The 18,633-nt window shown below is 52.9% G+C and overlaps 6 protein-coding genes across 6 annotated transcripts; 4 read left to right on the top strand and 2 right to left on the bottom strand.

Annotated features, from left to right (window-relative positions):
- Nucleotides 1-549: 549 nt before the first annotated feature.
- Nucleotides 550-1,845, top strand: B0H65DRAFT_83297 (uncharacterized protein). The gene is made up of 2 exons (XM_062831468.1): nt 550-953; nt 1,007-1,845. Exons 1-2 carry the CDS (start codon nt 886-888, stop codon nt 1,806-1,808), a joined length of 870 nt encoding a protein of 289 aa, XP_062676607.1. The 5' UTR covers nt 550-885; the 3' UTR covers nt 1,809-1,845.
- Nucleotides 1,846-2,290: 445 nt separating this feature from the next.
- Nucleotides 2,291-4,036, top strand: B0H65DRAFT_481832 (uncharacterized protein). The gene has a single exon (XM_062827641.1). The coding sequence runs from the start codon at nt 2,455-2,457 to the stop codon at nt 3,685-3,687; it is 1,233 nt and encodes a 410-aa protein (XP_062676606.1). The 5' UTR covers nt 2,291-2,454; the 3' UTR covers nt 3,688-4,036.
- On the bottom strand, nt 4,037-5,989 carry B0H65DRAFT_504151 (uncharacterized protein). Its single transcript, XM_062827891.1, has 2 exons — nt 5,695-5,989; nt 4,037-5,496 (listed from the first exon to the last, which is right to left on the bottom strand). The coding sequence occupies exons 1-2, from the start codon at nt 5,707-5,709 to the stop codon at nt 4,102-4,104; spliced, it is 1,410 nt and encodes a 469-aa protein (XP_062676605.1). The 5' UTR covers nt 5,710-5,989; the 3' UTR covers nt 4,037-4,101.
- Nucleotides 5,990-6,184: 195 nt separating this feature from the next.
- On the top strand, nt 6,185-6,593 carry B0H65DRAFT_534960 (uncharacterized protein; the record flags this gene model as incomplete). The annotated part of the gene is made up of 2 exons (XM_062829020.1): nt 6,185-6,293; nt 6,394-6,593. The coding sequence occupies 2 exons, from the start codon at nt 6,185-6,187 to the stop codon at nt 6,591-6,593; spliced, it is 309 nt and encodes a 102-aa protein (XP_062676604.1).
- Nucleotides 6,594-6,691: 98 nt separating this feature from the next.
- On the bottom strand, nt 6,692-11,035 carry B0H65DRAFT_534958 (uncharacterized protein). Its single transcript, XM_062829019.1, has 5 exons — nt 10,911-11,035; nt 10,129-10,837; nt 9,551-10,067; nt 9,291-9,423; nt 6,692-8,296 (listed from the first exon to the last, which is right to left on the bottom strand). Exons 2-5 carry the CDS (start codon nt 10,775-10,777, stop codon nt 6,830-6,832), a joined length of 2,766 nt encoding a protein of 921 aa, XP_062676603.1. The 5' UTR covers nt 10,778-10,837; nt 10,911-11,035; the 3' UTR covers nt 6,692-6,829.
- Nucleotides 11,036-12,692: 1,657 nt separating this feature from the next.
- Nucleotides 12,693-15,838, top strand: B0H65DRAFT_534956 (uncharacterized protein; the record flags this gene model as incomplete). The annotated part of the gene is made up of 2 exons (XM_062829018.1): nt 12,693-12,853; nt 12,917-15,838. Exons 1-2 carry the CDS (start codon nt 12,728-12,730, stop codon nt 15,836-15,838), a joined length of 3,048 nt encoding a protein of 1,015 aa, XP_062676602.1. The 5' UTR covers nt 12,693-12,727.
- Nucleotides 15,839-18,633: the final 2,795 nt, after the last annotated feature.

Genomic DNA, 18,633 nt, shown 5'->3' with positions numbered 1-18,633 from the left:
ACAAGTAACCATTGCGTATCAAAATGGTTGGACAGAGTCCGCTTTCTTCACTGATAGCAGACGACCACAAAAAAAGGCGACGACACGGCAACCATGCAGCAACACAACAGGTTCGGGCGTTAACATTCCCTGCAAAAAGCGTTGTCGTTGTTTACATTGCTATGCATTTGCTTATCAAACCCCTGCCTATTCACTGCTCAATGGTAGTCTGACCTGTCGCGGCGGTGTAGCAAATGCACCTTTTGCAAACTTCTTCAATATGACCCGAACACGTCGACCATTGGCGTGTCTTCCCGGTCCACCATGTCAGATATCGTTGGACCGTATATGCGAGGCTAGGAGGATGAGCGCTGCAATGCAAATCCATTATCCACTGTTTACACAGCGTCCCGTGGTTGCGAGGGGTCGTACTGCCAATTGCAAGGCTGAGAAGGATGCTCAACCGGTCTGAGACGGCCCCCAAGGGATGAGACTCTGACGTTCAAATCACACCCACCAAGCACACCCAAGAAATACAAAAAGGGCGCTATCAGCAGCTATAGGAGGCGCTTTGGGCATCATTCCGGACGATCATCTGAAGTTGACTTGTGAGGCTTGTCTCGGCGTTCGGACTACTTGTTCTGGCAATTTGAAGTGGGAGAGCGGCGCCGCGGATATGTTTGCCTGCTTACAAGAAGACTGTAGTTGATGTATCGTAGTTGTATATAAGTCCAGTCGGTCTCTGTGCCCGTTCGAAATAGAGTCCGGTTACTTTTCCTGGTACGAGTCCTTTCATTATCTGCTGTCTTTTGCTACGTTCTGCTACAATCTTTGAGTGTACCGACTCAGTCTTCCTCACTAAAACACTACTCGTCGGACAAGAAATTATCCATCTCGAGAGCCACAATGCGCTGGTCAACTTTTCTGCCCGTCGGGGCTCTCGTGGCCCTAGGACGTGCGATCCCAACTCCATCGTAAGACCGTCGTCCCTGAAAATGCAAATATCACATCTGACACCGATCAACAGTAAAAGGCTTCCCACCCGGGACTTGTATCCAAACAACTACGGTCCAAACAACAACTATCCCAACGACTACTACCCCAACCAGGACACCTCGTCCTCCTCGGGCTCCTCCCCATACCTCCGCCGAGCAGTGCCCACCGGCCTCATAATCAACCACTGCACAACCCCCGGCATCGTCGCCCTCACCTTCGACGACGGCCCCTACATCTACACCACCCAACTCCTCGACAAACTGGCCTCCTTCTCGCCCCCAATCCACGCCACCTTCTTCGTCAACGGCGCCAACTGGGTCTCCGCCATCGACGACGAATCCACCCCTTACCCAGGCATCCTCCGTCGCATGCTAAGCGAAGGCCACCAAATCGCCAGCCACACTTGGTCCCATCTTGACCTAACGACCGCCAGCACAGCGCAGCGCGTCGAGCAGGTGACCAAGCTCGAGGACGTCTTGCTGAGGGTAGTCCGCGTCAAACCGAAATATATCCGGCCGCCCTACGCCACTTGCGAGAACGGATGTCTGGAGGATCTCGAGGGGATGGGATACCATGTCGTTAATTTCGATTTGGATACCAAGGATTATGAGAATGATAGTGAAAGTGGGATTCAGGTGAGCGTGAACAAGTTTAATAGTGAGCTGGGGAGCAATCCGGCGACGGACTCGGCGATTGTGTTGAGTCATGATGTTCATCGGTGGACGGTGGAGAGGTTGGTGGATGAGATGGTGGGGACGGTTAGAGCGAGGGGATTTAGGACGGGGACGGTGGGGGAGTGTTTGGGGGATCCGGAGAGTGGGTGGTATGCTTAAGGGAGGTTGGGTTGGATACCTAAGGTATGTTGTAGAGGGATTTGGGGGTTTGGATGTGTTTATGTGCTATGATTTATGCTTGTGTGGGCTTGGGGAGGCCATGGTGTTGAGAATACCCCTTCACTTTCAACGTTTGGATTTTGCCTACTATCTTGCTTGGAAACTCTGGGTCTTGGTTAAGTGAAGGTCGCTGGAGGTGTATATAGGTATTTGGAGGTTCTTGACGATTCTCAGGCACCTTTTGTGTCGCTAGCGAATAACCCCGACTGGAAGAATGGATGTTCAGTGCCTCGAATGAAACCCATGATGTCTGTTTCACAGGATGTCTAACAAATTACATGCAAGGTACCCGTTCTACCGTCCTCGGGCCGTCCCACCAGTTCGTTTCCAAGAACTCCGGGAACGGGGGAATGGGGAACGCGGAACTTCCAGCATCACCAATGTAAGTCGTGATCTCCAAGCCCCACATTTCCCCGTCCAGCGTCATCGACTTTTAACACCACATCAACACTCGCTTTTCACTCCGATTTCTCACCACTTTGCGATTTCATTTCGAACACATCTTTTGCATCATTAGAGTATATCTTGAATACAAACCAGATCGAAGTCGTATTTTTCATTTCACCCCCCCAGTCATAACCGCCCAATGAAACTGCAAGACATCTCCCTCACCCTCCCCCACAAACCCTCAGCCACTCTGCGCATCTCCGCCCTCTTCCCCGGGACATCCTCCCCGGACTTCGCAGACTCCCCAGACATCGCAGCTTTACCACCCTCATCAACCCTCCTCGTCTTCCTCAACGGCCTCATCCTCCCTCGCTCCTCCTGGTCCGAGGCCATCTCCCGCTTCCTTCGCATCCGCAACAAGCAGCGACGGTCTTCTACTTCGTCCAATGCTTCGTCATCTTCTCCCTCCAATACTGGACCCAAAGCAGGAACCGGGACTGTGTCTAAAAACGGTAACGGCAACAACGCATCTGCGGCGGTAGGAGAGACATGTGAAAATGGGATACTACCCGAAATCCCCAACATCCTAGCCTACGACCGCTTCGGCCAAGGCGCCTCCTCCCCCGACCCATCCGATCCCGATCCGGCCGTAGACGACACTCCCTACGGCCACACACCAGAGGACGTAGTCGACGACTTCCACCAGTTGCTGCTCCTAGTCTCTCGCCAATTCCTGTCTCGGCGGGATCTGAAAGAGCTGGACGTGGTGATAGTAGCGAATAGCATAGGCTGCCCCCTCGCGCGGCTCTACAACGCTCGCTACTACCCTGATGTGCGGGTAGTCGGGTACCTCTTCCTCGATTCAATGATGGCCAATTCAGACTTTGTCTCCGTGTTTCCCGATCCGGATGCGCCTGGGTTTGATCCCGGAAAAGATTTGAAGGAGGGGGTGGATGAGGAAGGGCTGAGATGGACGAGGAGGATGTTTAGGGACAAGTTTCATCCGAGGGTGGGGAATCCTGAGAGGTTGGATAGGAGGGGGTTGAGGGGGTTGTTGCCTTGGGCTGATAGACCGAAGCTTAGGTTGCCTGGGGAGGGTGAAGGGAGTGAGGATGATGGGAGGGATGGGGATGATGGGAAGAAGCAGGATAAAGCGAAGAAGGAAAGTACCAGAACGACGACGAAACGAATCACCAGACTGAGGGTGATAGTCATCGGTCACGATTGGGACGTCTTTGCTGAGCATAACGAAAAGGTCTGTTCCTTCTCCTTCCCATTCCCCTTCCCCTCCCATTGTCCAAACTACCTACCACCTTCTACCCGCCAAACAGTTCTTCTCACACCATCACCCCCCTCCACATTTACAGGGCCCAATGTCCATCCCCAAAGCTGTCATCAACGGGTACATGAACCCAGCCTGGCAGCGGTATAACGAGGGGTTGACCCGTCTAGCGACGGTTGACAGTGACAGTGACAGTGACGAGAATGTGGTTCCGGTCAAGATTGCGAAGGGTTGTGGGCATTTCATCCAGAAGGACGATCCGGAATTGGTGGCGAGGGAGGGGAATTCGTTGTTGAGGGGTCTTGGGTTATAAAAGGTGGGTTTGGATGGCGTTTGGGGTGAAGGATTGGGCGGAATGCTGACTGTTAGAGGTGATGCTCGGGATGCACGGGAAGTGCTATGGATAGAAAGCAGCGATCCGCGATCATGATTCAAGGCTCAAAGCTGGCCGAAATGGACCCGTGGTATACAAGACACCTCATCTACTCCCTTCCTGCCTCCTCCCTCAGCCCATCTTCATGATTCCCATGCCCCCTCAGCCCTTTCACGCGCGTAGGAAGGCACCTAAAACGGCCAATCCATAACCGTCCTCTCCTCATTCCTCTTCGTCACCTGCACCTCATCGCCCACACTAATCCACACTTCCCGCTCCATGTCCTCTTCTCGCTCCTCCTCCCCTTCCTCCATGTCCTGCTCCTCCCCGTCCTCATCAACAGCCGTCTCCCCCACAAACCCATACCGTCCAAACACAGGACTCCACTTCATCCCCGGATCTACTCTCCGATCCTTCATCAGCTTCTTGAGTACAGTCCCCATCTCCCCTTTGGCCGTCTTGCCCGTGTCATAGTCGACGTTTAGACTGGTGCAGCGGGCGCAGTTGCCTGTGAGGTGGAGTTTGGTTTTCGTTTTCTTGATCCTCGTGGTAGTCCCGTTCGCTTCTGTTGCTGGTGAAGACTTCGCGGAAGAAGTAACGACAAGTTCACCCCAGTAATCCTCTGCCCAAGCTTCCTCCCCTTTACCGTCTAGGACGAGGTTAGGGCGCATTTTATACATTGGGACCTGAGGGTGTGTGGATTCGGTAGATTCGGTGGATTCGGTCGTTTCAGGGGCGAGGCGGGCGGAGACGTTAGAGAGGGAAGATTCTGAGGTGATCAGCAAAGGCGCCACGTCGGTAAACGTAATCCACGGCTTCGGTTGTTGTTCCTCTTCTTCGCGTTCTGCTTGGATGGCGACGAACCCAGGAACGGAGATCGGGACGGTGGGGAACCAGGAGGTTAAACTCGCTAGGCTGGAGAGCCATCCCCCTCCTCCTCCGGACTTTTGCTGCGGATGTTGTTGCTGCTGCTGCTGGGGGGTCAATTTTCCGGACTGACGCCGCGAGCTAGCGTGTGAGTGTGAGTGCGCTCCCGATGCTGTCGTCGGCGGTAGCAAACTCGTCCCCAAAATCTGCCTTTTCCCATCCCCAAGATAAACAAAAACAACCTCAAACCCAAACCGCTCCGAAAACCACCGATCATACTCCTCCCCGACCTTGTAGCACGTCGTCGGGCTCCCATGCAAATCCACCTCTACCTTCTCCAGCTCCTCAATCCTCGGCGGCGGATCGAGCTCAACGGTAATCGTCTCCGCTTCCAGCCTCTTTAGCTTTTCCCTCTCTGCCTGCTCCTGCTCCAGCTCCTCTCCACCTTCACTGCCCCCGGTGGGCAGAGACGGAGCGTGCCATTTCACGAGAACCTCCTTCTGGCTGTCTTCGCGCGAGAGGATGGTCTGTTCGAAGAGGGCGCATTGCGGGTAGGAAGAGAGTTGCATCTTCTTCAACTCGGTGGACATGGAGCTGCCGTCGGCTTTGGTTTTGACGTGGTAGAGCATGAAGGTGCGGTCATATTTGATGCCTTGGGGGGTGAGTTGGGCGTGTTGGAGGGGGATGGGGCGGAGGGCTTTTATGGGGTAGACGTAGAGCTGAGGGCAAGAAGAGGTGTTAGCACTGGTGCCGTGGTGATGAGAGTTGTGTTGGTGGCGTGGAGTGTGGATAGAGGGTGCGGACGGAAATGGAAGAGAGGATAAAGAGTGCCTGGTGTTTTGACTTTTGAGGGTGGGCATGAGGGTAACGGAGAGAGAGGCGCGGGGATAGTGAGGGGAGGGGAGGGAGGGACATACCTGTGTGATCTTCATGGCTGCGGTTTTCACTTGTCTGCTTGCTGTCTTTGGGTGTCAAAGTGTGAGAAAGTGAATACGATAAAGGGCGCGCGAGTGGTTATCACTTTGACCCCAGGCCGGTTGGTTATGAAAGAAAGATGTTTGCCTCATACAAGTTCAGCTGGGTGAGTTTATGCCCTGTGCTGTCGAACTTCTCGGCGTCGGTAGATAATTGTTAGCGCTCCCGGTCCAGCCCCGGGAAAGAGGAGTCAGGGTGCTCTTGAAATTACCTGTTCTGGTTTAGCGTGTACGATCGTTCCACAGCGAAAGGGCGCGCCCAGGGACGCTAATGCACATGGAAAGCACATCAGACGAATGGGGTCTAGCCGCTGTGGAGACTGGGGAGTCAGTTCCCTGGGCGTTTTATCCCCATCATTGTTTGCCATGGACGACGTCTCTTGAGCTCGTGTTTCATCAGTCATCATCACCACCCGATCTGCAACAAAAAGGCATGGAAAAGGCAGGATTTGTCAATATCACAGTCAAGGAGTTCTACATCCCCGTGGGTATTTGGCACAAGGATAAGGAGCTGGCCGAAAAGGGCCTCTGGTGGAAGGTTTGTAGGGATGGAGATCGATCTTAAAGGTAAGTCCACGGATTAACCGAAGCTACCTCTACAGATAAATTCATATTGAAGGCGTTGCTGAGAGATTGGATAAGCTTATGCTAGAGGTAACTCGTTGTTAGGATACCTCAACTACATCTTCAATGTTGTCATGGGGTGGACCCCCGAGGAGACTGCGGTCTACGCCAAGCATCTTCGCAAGGAGCTGAACAATCCTAACATCCACGCCTACTTTAAGGGGCGTACTGTTTACGACCGGAAGCCGCAGCCGGGTGAGGTACCTGAACCTAACTAATTGCGGGGGGGAACTTCGGGGAAAGACGGTCATGAAGATTATGGGGTATTTTCAATGTTACACTTGCTGGATGTTCTCTCCCGTGTTGGGCACCGAAACTGACTACGACACTTCCCTGTAATTGAAGACTACAAGCACAAAAGAAGCCCAAAACTTGAAAAGTAGGTATATGATCATATTGGTATTCACTATTCTCCTAAAAGGGGTCCGTGATATTGCTGCAATTACAGGGGGTGTTACTCGTTTGGAAACATTTTTGCCCAGTCGGAATGGGGGTTTTTACTGTACAGCCAAATGCCAGACTCCGAAGCCGGTATTTTGGCCCTCAGCTCCTCTGATGAACATATATGGAGTTCCCAGTTGGAATCCCACTCAGCCAAATTGGTCTGGTCGGGAGTTCCGTAGACATTGTCCGTGTCAGTATGGCCGCTTTGCCCCGGTATGCTAATCTCACTGGGCAACCAGCAGCTAGTGGGCTCCTTGTCGAGTCTCGCCGCATTCCAGCACCAGTCGTGAGCAGGAAGTCCGTACACCTCCTTAAGGGCCTTGACGTCCAATCCAAGCTCAGAAGCACGACGCTCGAGATAGTCGACAAAGTGGTTGCGAACGCTAGCATCGTGGCATAGCGAAGCCTGTTCATACAGCTGTCTGGACGGCTTGGGTGCCAACTTGTCCCACAACTCCTTGTAGTTGCCGGCAATGCAGGCCATGGCTACTTGAAGGTGCATATCCGGACGACGTTTGGCGAGGACTGCCAGCGTTTCCTCGGCAGGAATAAGGGGCCACCATATCATTCCAGGTATCTCGTGAAACTCCTTTTCTGGATGTGGATCTGTTTCGGTGATGTGCGACAAGTCATTGACCATGATGAAGCGTGCGAGAGTGGCCGCTCGGATATCAAAATCCCACTCCTCCCGTGCCTGAAGCGACCACCACTTGGCGAAGGTAGTGTTGTGGTATATGCCGCGAAGGACGGCTCCATGCTCTTGCTCGACCATATGGGGCCGACGCAAGCGAAGATAGCGGTCCAGGTTCCCTTCATAAGCCGCCATAACGATCAACGGATCTTTGATGATGGTGGGCAGATGCAAGGGCAGAGGCGTATAAAGCAGTCCGACGTGTTCTGCAGGCAGCGTTCCTTGTGACGGGAAGGACGATGCGTGTGTCGAGGCCTCGGCAACGTGGCCGTCCTCGTCGATGTCGAAAGAGCCGACATCCGGGACAAGCCCGCTATCATCATCCATGTCCTCCGGGGCGACTGTCCCATTCAGTGTTGATCGGACGGCGGTATCTCCGTTCATAAAGGCCGGTGACCGTGGGTTTTTGTGGTGGACAGACCTGGTGTAATCGTCCAAAACGGCGTAGCAAACTGGTTGTTTCATGATGTGCTCAAAGATGGCCTTGGATCCCGCTTTTGCCGCCGAGTTATCTCTAGCCTCTTCAGCGATAGAGACATCGGGAAGGATGTCAAGTTCATGATACAATCCGTCATATCCCGCCACAGCGCATGCCCGACCAACGGTATATGCCATGTCGGGATAGCGCTTTGCCAAACGTCGGTATGTCTCTTCTCTGGCAGTGTCGGGGTGCCAGAAACAGTAGGGCTTGACATCATCCGTCGCCATATCCGGGACCTCGTTGCTCATGATAAGCCGGGCATTGCGTGCCCTAGCATAGCGTTTGTCCGCAGAGGTCTCGCAAAGCTTCACAACTGCTTCAGACCTGGCAAATGCATCGTTGTGTCGTATGCCATGGATGGTGCAAAGGTCGAGCCCGCGTGTGAAGCAACTGGGAAGACGCTCCCCGCGTATTGCAGCGCGAGACTCATGGTCGTCGGGGTAAGGTTTGTTGACGGATGGCGACTCGCCGCTTTTCCATCTGTCATAGCGGTCAAATAGTGACATTTGGCGCGAAAATAAGCCGGAGAAGGCCTTTCGTGGGGCAGACTTCCCGGTGTATCTCAAGAAAATGGACATTGATGTGTTTGGTGTGAGGAAGGAAGGGGGCAGCCCGACGGGAGAAGTTTAATAGAAACTGGCTCGCCGAACGATGGTAAGAAAAACCGAACACGGACAATTCAATGTCGCTCATTGTGGTTGGGAAAGACCGCAGAATATATACACCCATGGTGTGATGTACTGGCCGTGGTAAGGTAGGTACCTTATGTTCGGTTTATTCTTACGACCATCGCTCACCCATCCTCCCAACTTATCTGTTATAGGTAGGTAGTACCTGTGTCGGTACTTCTGCCCCTGTAGGTATCTTTATTGTCTACCCGATCCTACCTGTACATACCTCACACAGTAGTGTATGTACCTAGCCGCTTGCAATCCCTGCGTCGATCCGGCGTAGGTGTTCCGGAGGTACACCTAACAGCACAACCCTGTCCCGTCTGGCAGGCTGCTCCTGTTCAGGTTTTAACATGCACGTGGAAGTCCCATTGATGCGTACATCGCGCTTCCGAAGTCGCTATTCCAACCACCTCGCTACTCTACAGCTACCTCTATCTTACCCCTAGGCGCACCGAACAACGCCCGGCCATCCATGTCCCGATACTTCTTCTAAGTTGCCATGATACATGTACATGCCCGATTTTCTCGGGATAGGTTCCCCTCCAGTCCTGTGGCAATACCAGCCTAGCTCAGCAATACTTACACGCTCCTTCGGGACAGTAACCCCGACTGCAAATGAACTCACACATATCAACATAATATGCATAGTCCGAGTTGGTAGGGCTCTGGTTGTCTCCAGTTGGGTTGGTGCCGCAACTGCTACCGCCGCGGAACGGGTGCAAATACAGGCAGAATCGAGGCAGTGGTCGTAATCACAGCTGTAGGAACAAAGTCCTATGAGATTTGCCCGAGACCTCATCAGCCGTGGTACCACCTTGTGGGGAAAAAGAAAGTTAGCATGGATTTCTCGCTGTGAGGTGCTGCCTGTGGCCAGTAATAACATACCTGTGCAGTGCATAGTGGAGGAGGGCAATGCAGTGGAAGTAGTTATTTTGCTTGAAGTCAGTGATCAGTGACGACGATGATGTCCGAGCAGCTGAAGACGCAGCCGTACTAGACCCAGAGATGGCGGAGGAGGAAGAGGTCGTTGAGGTCATTGAAGATGGGTCCGACGGTGTCGAGGTAAAAGAAGAAGAAGAAGAAGAAGAAGAAGAAGAAGAAGAAGAAGAAGAAGAAGAAGAAGAAGAAGAAGAAGAAGAAGAAGAAGAAGAAGTGGCCTGGGTCGTCCCCCACTGGGGTCGAAGACAAGCAAGCTCTACCACTGGCTGGACCGAACCAGCATACCCAGAATTGTACCCAAACACAGTAGCAACAATGTAGGTTCTGTTGGATGCAGCATAATACGATGTCTGGTTGTTTGGGTCGTTGAAATTGGTGCCAACCATCCACGATAAACGTCCGACTTCATCCACCGCGAAACTTCTGGCTGCATCATCATCGTCGAGATCGGACGCCTCGCAACCTGTGAAGAATTAGACGTCACCCTCAATTCATGCCCACTCGTATTTGAAGATTGCACTTACCCAGAACATCTGCTGTAACCCTTCCCAGCGTGGTTTGGCAGCTTTCCGTGATGGTGTCAAGGGCCCATCCGCTGCACATGGTACCGCTCTCGGGATCGCTCTTGAATGCTCCCCAGTTCTGAGTCAAGCTGGCTTTCAAGTCTTTCTGACATTGGCTGGGCAGAAAGGAACAGTCGTGCGCAATATCCGATGTTGGGTCAGGCAGCGTGCTGATGTAATAGTGTTGACAGACATACCACGAGGAATGCATGCTCTTGGGGAGGCCATTTTCCTTCCTCATGGAAGGTGGAATGCCGAAATTGAGAGCTGCCACGTTGGTTGTGACATTCTCGTCCGTCACAGCGGGCGGGAAACGCACCTCGTCCGCTATCCGCAAATGGGCAGTGAAGCCTGATAGGGGACTCCCGGGGTACGGCTTTGTCCAGTCCAGACCGGTGAAACTGGCAATGTCCGAGCGGTTGGGGCTTGCAAAGGCGGCTTGTAATGTGGACCACGACATCTGGACGACATTGTACGCGGCGGCAAGATATTGTGTATTGTCAAAGTAAATATAAGAAATGTCAGTTGTTGCCTTGGCGAGGTGGCCATGACCAAAGAGCAGTAGCGCCAGTGACAGAGCGCCAGAGCTGATGGCAAACTTGACGGGCATGATGAGGAACAGCCAAGTGGCTCTGAGGTCTGGTAATTGGGATGTTTAGTGGAGGAATGTCTTGAGGTTGGGAGTCAGTCAACATGGCGACACTTTGGTTTTAAAGGGGGCATGGCCATCCCAAAAGACTGACCGATACAGTTGGTCCCGAGGCGCTTCGGGTCGCAACGCTATCTATCCTACACGTACACTAGGTTTGGATCCAGGGACCCGGGCACGACATCACATCAGTTCAGGTTGACTGTAACAGCAGAAGCAGGAACATTTTTTTCAATAGGGATTTGGATCAAACAGGAAGGTGGGCTACTTATACTAGCATAGTGGCACGAGTGGGTAACATGGAAGACATCCCATAGGTACTACGCAAGGTAGCATCAAAAACCAACAAGGCTTGTCGGCCCGCAAAGGGTTGTTGGTTCCTGAAAAGCGCTTTGTCAACCTTGGTCGAGCCCGACTTTTGAAGATTGCAGTCACAAAATCCTACACTCTGATCAATGTCACCTGCCCCTGGTAACCTGCCCCTGGTAACCTTCCTCATGGGAAATCGGCAAAATGGCCCCCTTCTAGACAGGCAACAGTCATCTCCGGGTTCGTGCCTAATGGTCAAATGGTCCTCAGGTACCTCAGCTCGCTCAGGTACCTACATGTACCTCTACCTAGAGGTAGTGTAGTTTTCTGGTTCCTATCATCAACAGTCGGAATTTGGTGAGGATTGGAAAACTGATATTGCCGTGACGAGAACTTTGAAGGGACAGGTGGGATAAGGCCCCTGATGGCAGATTAGAATAGATACCTTCAGTACCGTGGTTACACAGTAGGCATGGGAGGCTTCGACGGTCTCTCATGTGCATCTGAATGCAATACAACCTCAAGATATTCGCCCTGTGCGCCAATCACTATGTTTCCTCCAGCCGAACGAGTGATATCGAATCATGATTCGCTGTATTGCAGGCAGCTAGGGGTAATGACGGAGCAGATGCGGAGTGAGGAACGGAAAGGACCGAGGGTGAAGCGGGTGAAGAGGGGATGGTGATGGTTGACAGTTATGATAACGAATATGTTGAACATTCAGAGAGGCCATTGGTAAAGGACAGCTTTGGGAGATCTCATTGTGATGAATCAGAGCCACTCGGCTTGGAATAAGGCTGATGAATTGCAAGCCCAATATTCGGGCTTGTGTGTTTATCAGTCATGGTCTTTTTAAGCGAGGCCGCGAGGGGCTGTTGATGGCCTGATGCTGCTGTTGCAAAGCGGATATTGGTGGGGGATGGGGAAAAAGAACATGATTCGAGGCTTGAGATGGGCATTGATAGCAATTATGACGAAGCCAGAGATGGCATGATGTCGTTGAGGGTTGGTACTTTGTTGCGTCGGAGCGAGTGATGTTGCAAGGTAGAAGTCCGATAAGATGGATGATATGGCTGGAGATGGAAGAAATAGGTGAGCTGAGGTTGGAAAGAGTGCGGATTGGCCAGGACAGTAAACCCCAACCCTGGCTCGCCCGGGACAGAAAAGCTGACCTTTTTTGCCGATCACCCGTTAAGATTTGGCATACACTAGTGTACAATACTGGTTTGGTTGTTAGCTCGAGACTCTGGTCAACTTTCCTAGGCGTTTATATATCTAATTGATCCGTTTCGTTCCACAACCAAAGCGTGATCTTGCCTTGCATATGCTATTTTGAAAATTTGATATGCCATATTGAATCTTGTTAATGCCTTTCCGATCCGTACCTAGCCATTTTGTAAAAGGTCTCATCCTGGACGAGCCTGGGTTTCTGCCTAGTGCCTAGAGTCTGGTGCCCCACAATTGTCAAGTGCAGGGTGCCCGGGCCCGCAGTCATGTGCCCACGCGACGCGCTGCTGTATTAGTGTAAGCCGTAGAGGTGTTCACCAGTTCACGCTCCGCCGGCCTTGCTCAATTCTTCAACAAGACAACAAATGCGACAAAATGAGCAACCATCCCGCGTCTTCATCGCGCGCCGGATCGCCTTCATCAGATAATGTCCTCTTTGATCCTTCCCATCCTCTCAAGGGCGTCGTCGTGTGCTGCACCAGCATCTCGCCAGAACTAAGGGTACCTGCAGCCTCGCCCTCCCTCCCCGCAGCCTTGACAGCCAACTGACTCTTGAATCAACAGACAGACATCGCCAGCAAAACCGAAGAACTCGGCGGCAAGCACAAACACGACCTCACCCCCGATTGTACCCACCTCATCGTCGGCGAATACGATACGCCCAAGTACCGCCATGTCGCAAAGGAACGTCCCGACGTCAAGGCCATGGCCGCCGGCTGGATTGAAGCCCTCCGGAAGCTCTGGGTCCAAGACGCCGACATCGACTTCATCGCCCTCGAGACGGAATGGGAGCTGAAACCCTTCGAGACCGGCGGCGCCGAACCGAACCTAGTAGATGGCACAATCGAACCCCGACGGAAACTCTTGATCTGCTCGACCGGGTTTATGGAAGCCGAAGAGCGCCAGCACATCATCGACATGGTGGAAAAGGGCGGTGGCATATACACCGGCGACTTGACCCGTCGCGTCACCCACCTCGTCGTCTACAAACCAGAAGGCCGCAAGTACCAGGCTGCTCAGAACTGGGGCATTAGAACTGTTTCAGTCGAGTGGATCAACGATTGCGTCGAGCGTGGTCTGATTCTAGACGAGAAATGCTACGATCCCCTTCTGCCACAGGACGAAAGAGGAGTTGGTGCTTGGAACAGACAAAGCAGCCGCGTTGCCTCCCTGGGCAAGAGACTAAGGGAAAGCGCCGCCGAGGGACAAGAGGCCGGGAGGAGAAAGCTGAGAAAGACTGCTAGTATCAAGCTCAACAGCCAAAGGGATAGTCTGTGGGGGAGCATCCTGGGTGTGCCCCCGGCGGCCACTTCTTCGCCTGCTGCTGCCCCGGCTCCCCTCGCCGGAGCTTCCCAAGCACAACCGCCTCCCTCAGCCCCCGCCCAGCGTCATCCGAGCCAGCAGCCTTCTGGTCCAACACAATCGGTTGACACCCAGGGCTCAAGGCTTTCGTCGTTCGGCATACCCCATGACGACTTCATCTTCGCCTATTGCTGCTTCTACGTAGCCGGCTTCGCACCCAAAGAGACCGAAATCCTCACCAACACCGTCGCTTCCCTAGGCGGCGTTGTCTGCCAAACCCTCGACGAGTGCGCGTCCGCCTCTGGCGCGCAAATGGCTCACCGCTTCCTCGTCGTACCACAGAACTCTCAACCCAACAGCCATCCCCGCCTTCCACCCAACGTCTACATCATCACCGAGTTTTACATTGAACGGTGTCTACACAAAAAATACTTCTTCGACCCCAACGAGCATGTCCTCGGTCGGCCATTTCCCTCGTTTCCCATTCCAGACTTCAATACGCTTTCTGTCTCGACGGCAGGGTTTACGGGTGTGGACCTTAACCATGTGGATAAAGCTATTAGGCAATTGGGTGCTAGGTACGAAGAGAGGTTCACGGCTGATGTGTCTGTTCTGGTAGCACCGTCGGTGTCCGTTATAAGGAAACAGAAACTCGACATGGCGCTACTGTGGAAGGTGCCGATCATTAGGGCAGAATGGTTGTGGATGTGCATCAACACGGGGTTCAAGTGCCCTATTGAGGACTTTCTCTTCCCCGAGCTCAACCAGAAGATCCGTTCCGAGGAATCACCGCCGTCAAAAGGCAGCCAGGTCTCCGGGAAGGAAAAGGCTACGGAGAAACAAACAAAGCCATCCAAGCTAGGGATCGTCGATGAGGATCTACTCTCCAAACCGGCTGCCGCCGCCGCAAGCAAATCACGCAGTCGCGTCGACGCCTCGGACTTTACCTCTGCTATCCGAGAGAAGATGAGATCTTCAGCTTCAGAGTCTAAGAGCACGAAAGCAACGCCAGCGCTGGCAACGGCATTGTACGAGTCCCACGATAGCTACGAGACAGCACCGAGTCAGCGACAAACAAGCACGGCGAATACCACACCTGGAAAGAAGAAGTCGGCAGCAGCTGGCGCACCGCTAACTGACATTTCCAACCTCTCGCAGCCCGCCTCTTCTTCAAAACAAAAACAAAAGCAGCAGCCACCGCGCAAACCACTAAGCAGGATAAGAAGCGAGATAGCAGATTCTGACGCGGAGTCTGCAGCGGACGACGATCTTCCCCTCCCCGGCGAAGACGACTTGCCAGTCGAGGGAGAGCCTGGCAAACGACAACAGTCCAAATCGCCGAGCAAGCTTAGAGCCTTGGAGGAAGAGCCGGTAATAGAAGACCCAGGCGAAACCGGCGAAGAACTCCGCCGCCGCTTGCTCAAAGAAGCAGAGGAGAAGAAAAAGGCCGAGAAGTTGAAAGTCACGGATCGATTAGTCGACTTGCTGCTAGATGCTGGTGGTGATGGTGAGGCCAGCGTGGAAACCGCCGCAGCAACGTCGTTCGCCAGCGCCCTCTCACACTCACTCCGGGGCAGAACCACTTCCATAACGGCGGTAGAGGCAACAGAGGCCAGGGCCGTGACTAGGGCAACAAGAGCACCAAGCGAAGCCGCCTCTGTGCGCTCAGATGATGGATCCGTCACCGCCAAAACCCGTCGACGGAAGCGGGAAATCCTAGGGAGAGCGATGAGCAACGTGTCAGCGGCAAGCGAGGACGGTCTGGCAGCAGATGCTCCCCCTGATGGAGCCGAGCTAGGGCGCCAGGCTCAACAGAAGGAGACCACTCCCCCAGCAGCGCCAGCAACCACCACCGCCACCACTACAACAAAACGCAAAACCCGCTCCAAGAAAGACGATAAGGAAGGACCACCACCGACACAGATAGATTACCAGGACATCGACTCCCGCAAGGCCCGGCAGAAACTGCTCTCCAAGCTCGGCGACGAAGGAGCTACCGACACTGGTACTATTTCTAAGCGAGCGGCGGAGGAACAGAAGACCATGTCGATTGGAGACTTGGATGCGTTTGTTAGGGAAAATGAAGGGCATGGAATTGGAAGCCCGACGGGGCTGGGAAGGACGAGGAATGGGGAGAGGGGGTATGGGGGGAGGAGGACTACGAGGAGGTCGAAGGGGGCCTGAAATGCTGGCTGATGGGAAGGGGAGAACATGCCCTAGTGGGTAGGTGGGTTAGGTCAGCACCTAGGTAAGAGGTGACGGCAGACATGGATGGGAGGTGGAGGGATGGATGGGAGTTTCTTCAGTTGGTTGTGAACATCAAGCATTGGCGGCGTAGGAAGCAAAAGCATGGAAGTTATCGCAGGGCATTTCAGTATAAGTTTTGTTCGATATCTCTACCTTGCGATATTCTTATTGATGAGTTTCAGATCACATGCTCGCAACGTTGTTCTTCCGTGTCAGTCAAGGGTGCTTTATCTCACGAATATCTCCTTGTCTACATGGCGTTATCATCCGTTTTCACATCCGGTCTTTCTACTCGGACGTACACAAGCCTCGGCAGCTCGATGCTCTAGCGGCCGGCCGGTATGAGACGAAGAGATCTACATTTCGGAAGCAAGTCCTCGTTGCCCTGGGTACCTATCTACGGCCTTGTGTTCAAGGCTTCGAGTCCGAGTGGTCTTTGATCTCACTCTCATGTCTCTGTCACCCACACGCTTGACTCACAATGGTCAAGGGCTAGCAAACCTTCGACTTCAGCTCGACTTGTGATCCCTTATTCAACCCAATCGTCTTTTAGTTGTTGGTAAATGTTACCTATTCTACGCGCACATGGAGCCTGGGTGGGTGTCCGGGTCAAGTCCCTGCCGACCACATACACCGATTAGATATCTGGGCTCGTGCAAAACCAATTCAATTCCAGTTCCCTTCATGCCATCGGATCTTATTAACACCGATCAATGCCTTTGGTCCGGTCCCGTTTTGCACAGGCTAGCAATGCGGACTAGAGGTACTCCTGCTCCCCAGGGTGTAGTTGGTGTAAACCCTGGTGCTCTCTCTTTAGCCCCCCCCCCCCCAGTGCAACCGGCGCGTTGCGCCGGAAGCCCTACCTTTCGTAAAGTTTGATGCCGTCCTTGATGTCTCGGTCGCCTCCTTGCTTTGATACCTTGGATTGTGCGCGAAGCACGCGAGGCCTACCTGGCACAAACACTGCAGAAAGAACCGGGCAGATAAGAGCTGTAGAGGTACCTTACCTCTACACTTTCAGTAGTGTTCATCATCGTCCATAAGGTACAGCTGTGCTTTTTAGAGATTGTTCAGGATTCTGGGTAGATAGGTACCTAACTTCCATTCTTTTGTTTTGGTTATTTTGTCCGCAAGGGTTAAGGTAGGTAGAGGTAGTGTATGTACTTGTATGATAAATGAAAGCAGCAGATATGTGGGATAAGGCAAAGATCAGTCACGAGAGTTATTTAAACCATGCGGATGCCGTAAGAATGCCGTGTCACGTTTGGTTTGGTGTTTCCCACAGACTTCGAAGCGTTCTGTGAGGCGTTACTAGGGCTTACTTGGGTTTTACATGGGCTCACAAAGCCGTCTTACTCGCAGCAGAGCCTCAAGACTGCTCGTTTGTGAGTGGCTTATGGGACCCAGATGGGGCCCAGACACAAGTCGTGACGTGGAGGACGGCGTAAAGTCTGGGATCGGGTAGTGTCTGATGTGGTGATGGGATGACACGGCAGCTACCTTGATGGCTGGGCTCGTTGTCTTGGCCCTCTTCGGGCTTGGTCATCCTTACTCCGAAGTGAAGAGAAGGTGCAAAACGGTTTCCTTGCGGTTGAAGTACTTGTTGAGATCAACGCATCGAGACACAAAGACATGAGGATTTTGAAGGTTGAGGGCAAACAGGACAAGGCTTGATCACGGTGAGAGAGTCTGATATGTTCAAAAGGGGCCACAAAACACGAGTAAGGCTCCATATTACCCATTACGTACGTGCTGATGGCCGTATAGGTGAGTTATCAATGAATGACTAACACTCGGACGTGAGAAGGTCAGTTATCACCAAACCGTGAGTGATCTTACAAGGTCAAGTTGATTGACGGCTCTTCGGTCTTTGACCCCATCGCTATGTCACAGATCGATCATATGTCTTCAATCCGTAGCAAACAACTCCACTCGCCCGCGGACTTGGTCATCTCGCCCTCGGTGTCCAGACCCGTCCTAGTCTCCAACCAGACTCGGAGAATTTCCTCTTACATATGCTACAGAAGGGGGGTACACCCGCCTGTAGTGCAATGTGTAGTACGACTAGATTTAAAGTAGAAAACCGTCCTTCAAGTGGCTTTAACCGCGCGTGCTTCACGCCGTGGAAGCACGCGCTGTGTAGTTTGTGTTCGACGTATGTCGATGGCCGGTGGTACTTTTGCGCGATCGTCACTACCGATATCACTACAACTGTCGATAAGAGCCGCTCGCGGGATGTAGGTAAACGCAAGGTAAGTGAAGCTGAAGGAGGAGGTCTGGTATTGACCCGGAGAATAATTCCGACTGCGGCAGTTTCTAGGTAGCTTCTGGTGAGTGGTTGTTGTTTGCCGGGCCGAGAAACAAGGCAACCACCAGACCAAATGACCCAATCCAGTGGAACTGTTTGCTCGCTGATCTTGCAAAGATGAGGCTTCACTGCTTCAAATGAAATATGCCGTGTCTAGGACTCTGTGGACAGAAGATGAGTAATCCAGCAAGTGATCCCGACTCGACCCCGAGTGTTTGCTGTGAAAGGTGATTGTAACGTGATGTTGTTTCCATCAAGTGTCGTAAGTGCGTTCAAACGGAACCATTGAAGATCGAGTCTCTGATAGAAACGTGGCTGGAACAACGTGACTGGGAGAGGTAAGGCTGACGGCTCGCAAAAAGCATACCTGGAGCTTTACCGTTGGATCCAAAACGAACAAGTGTCTTTCCATTTGCTCGGTGTT

This window comes from Neurospora tetraspora (assembly GCF_033439725.1).
Source record: "Neurospora tetraspora strain CBS 560.94 chromosome Unknown B0H65scaffold_11, whole genome shotgun sequence".
NCBI classification, from domain to species: Eukaryota; Fungi; Ascomycota; class Sordariomycetes; order Sordariales; family Sordariaceae; genus Neurospora; species Neurospora tetraspora.
The sequence above is the reverse complement of the archived record's forward strand: the minus strand, read 5'-3'. Positions and strand labels throughout refer to the sequence as shown.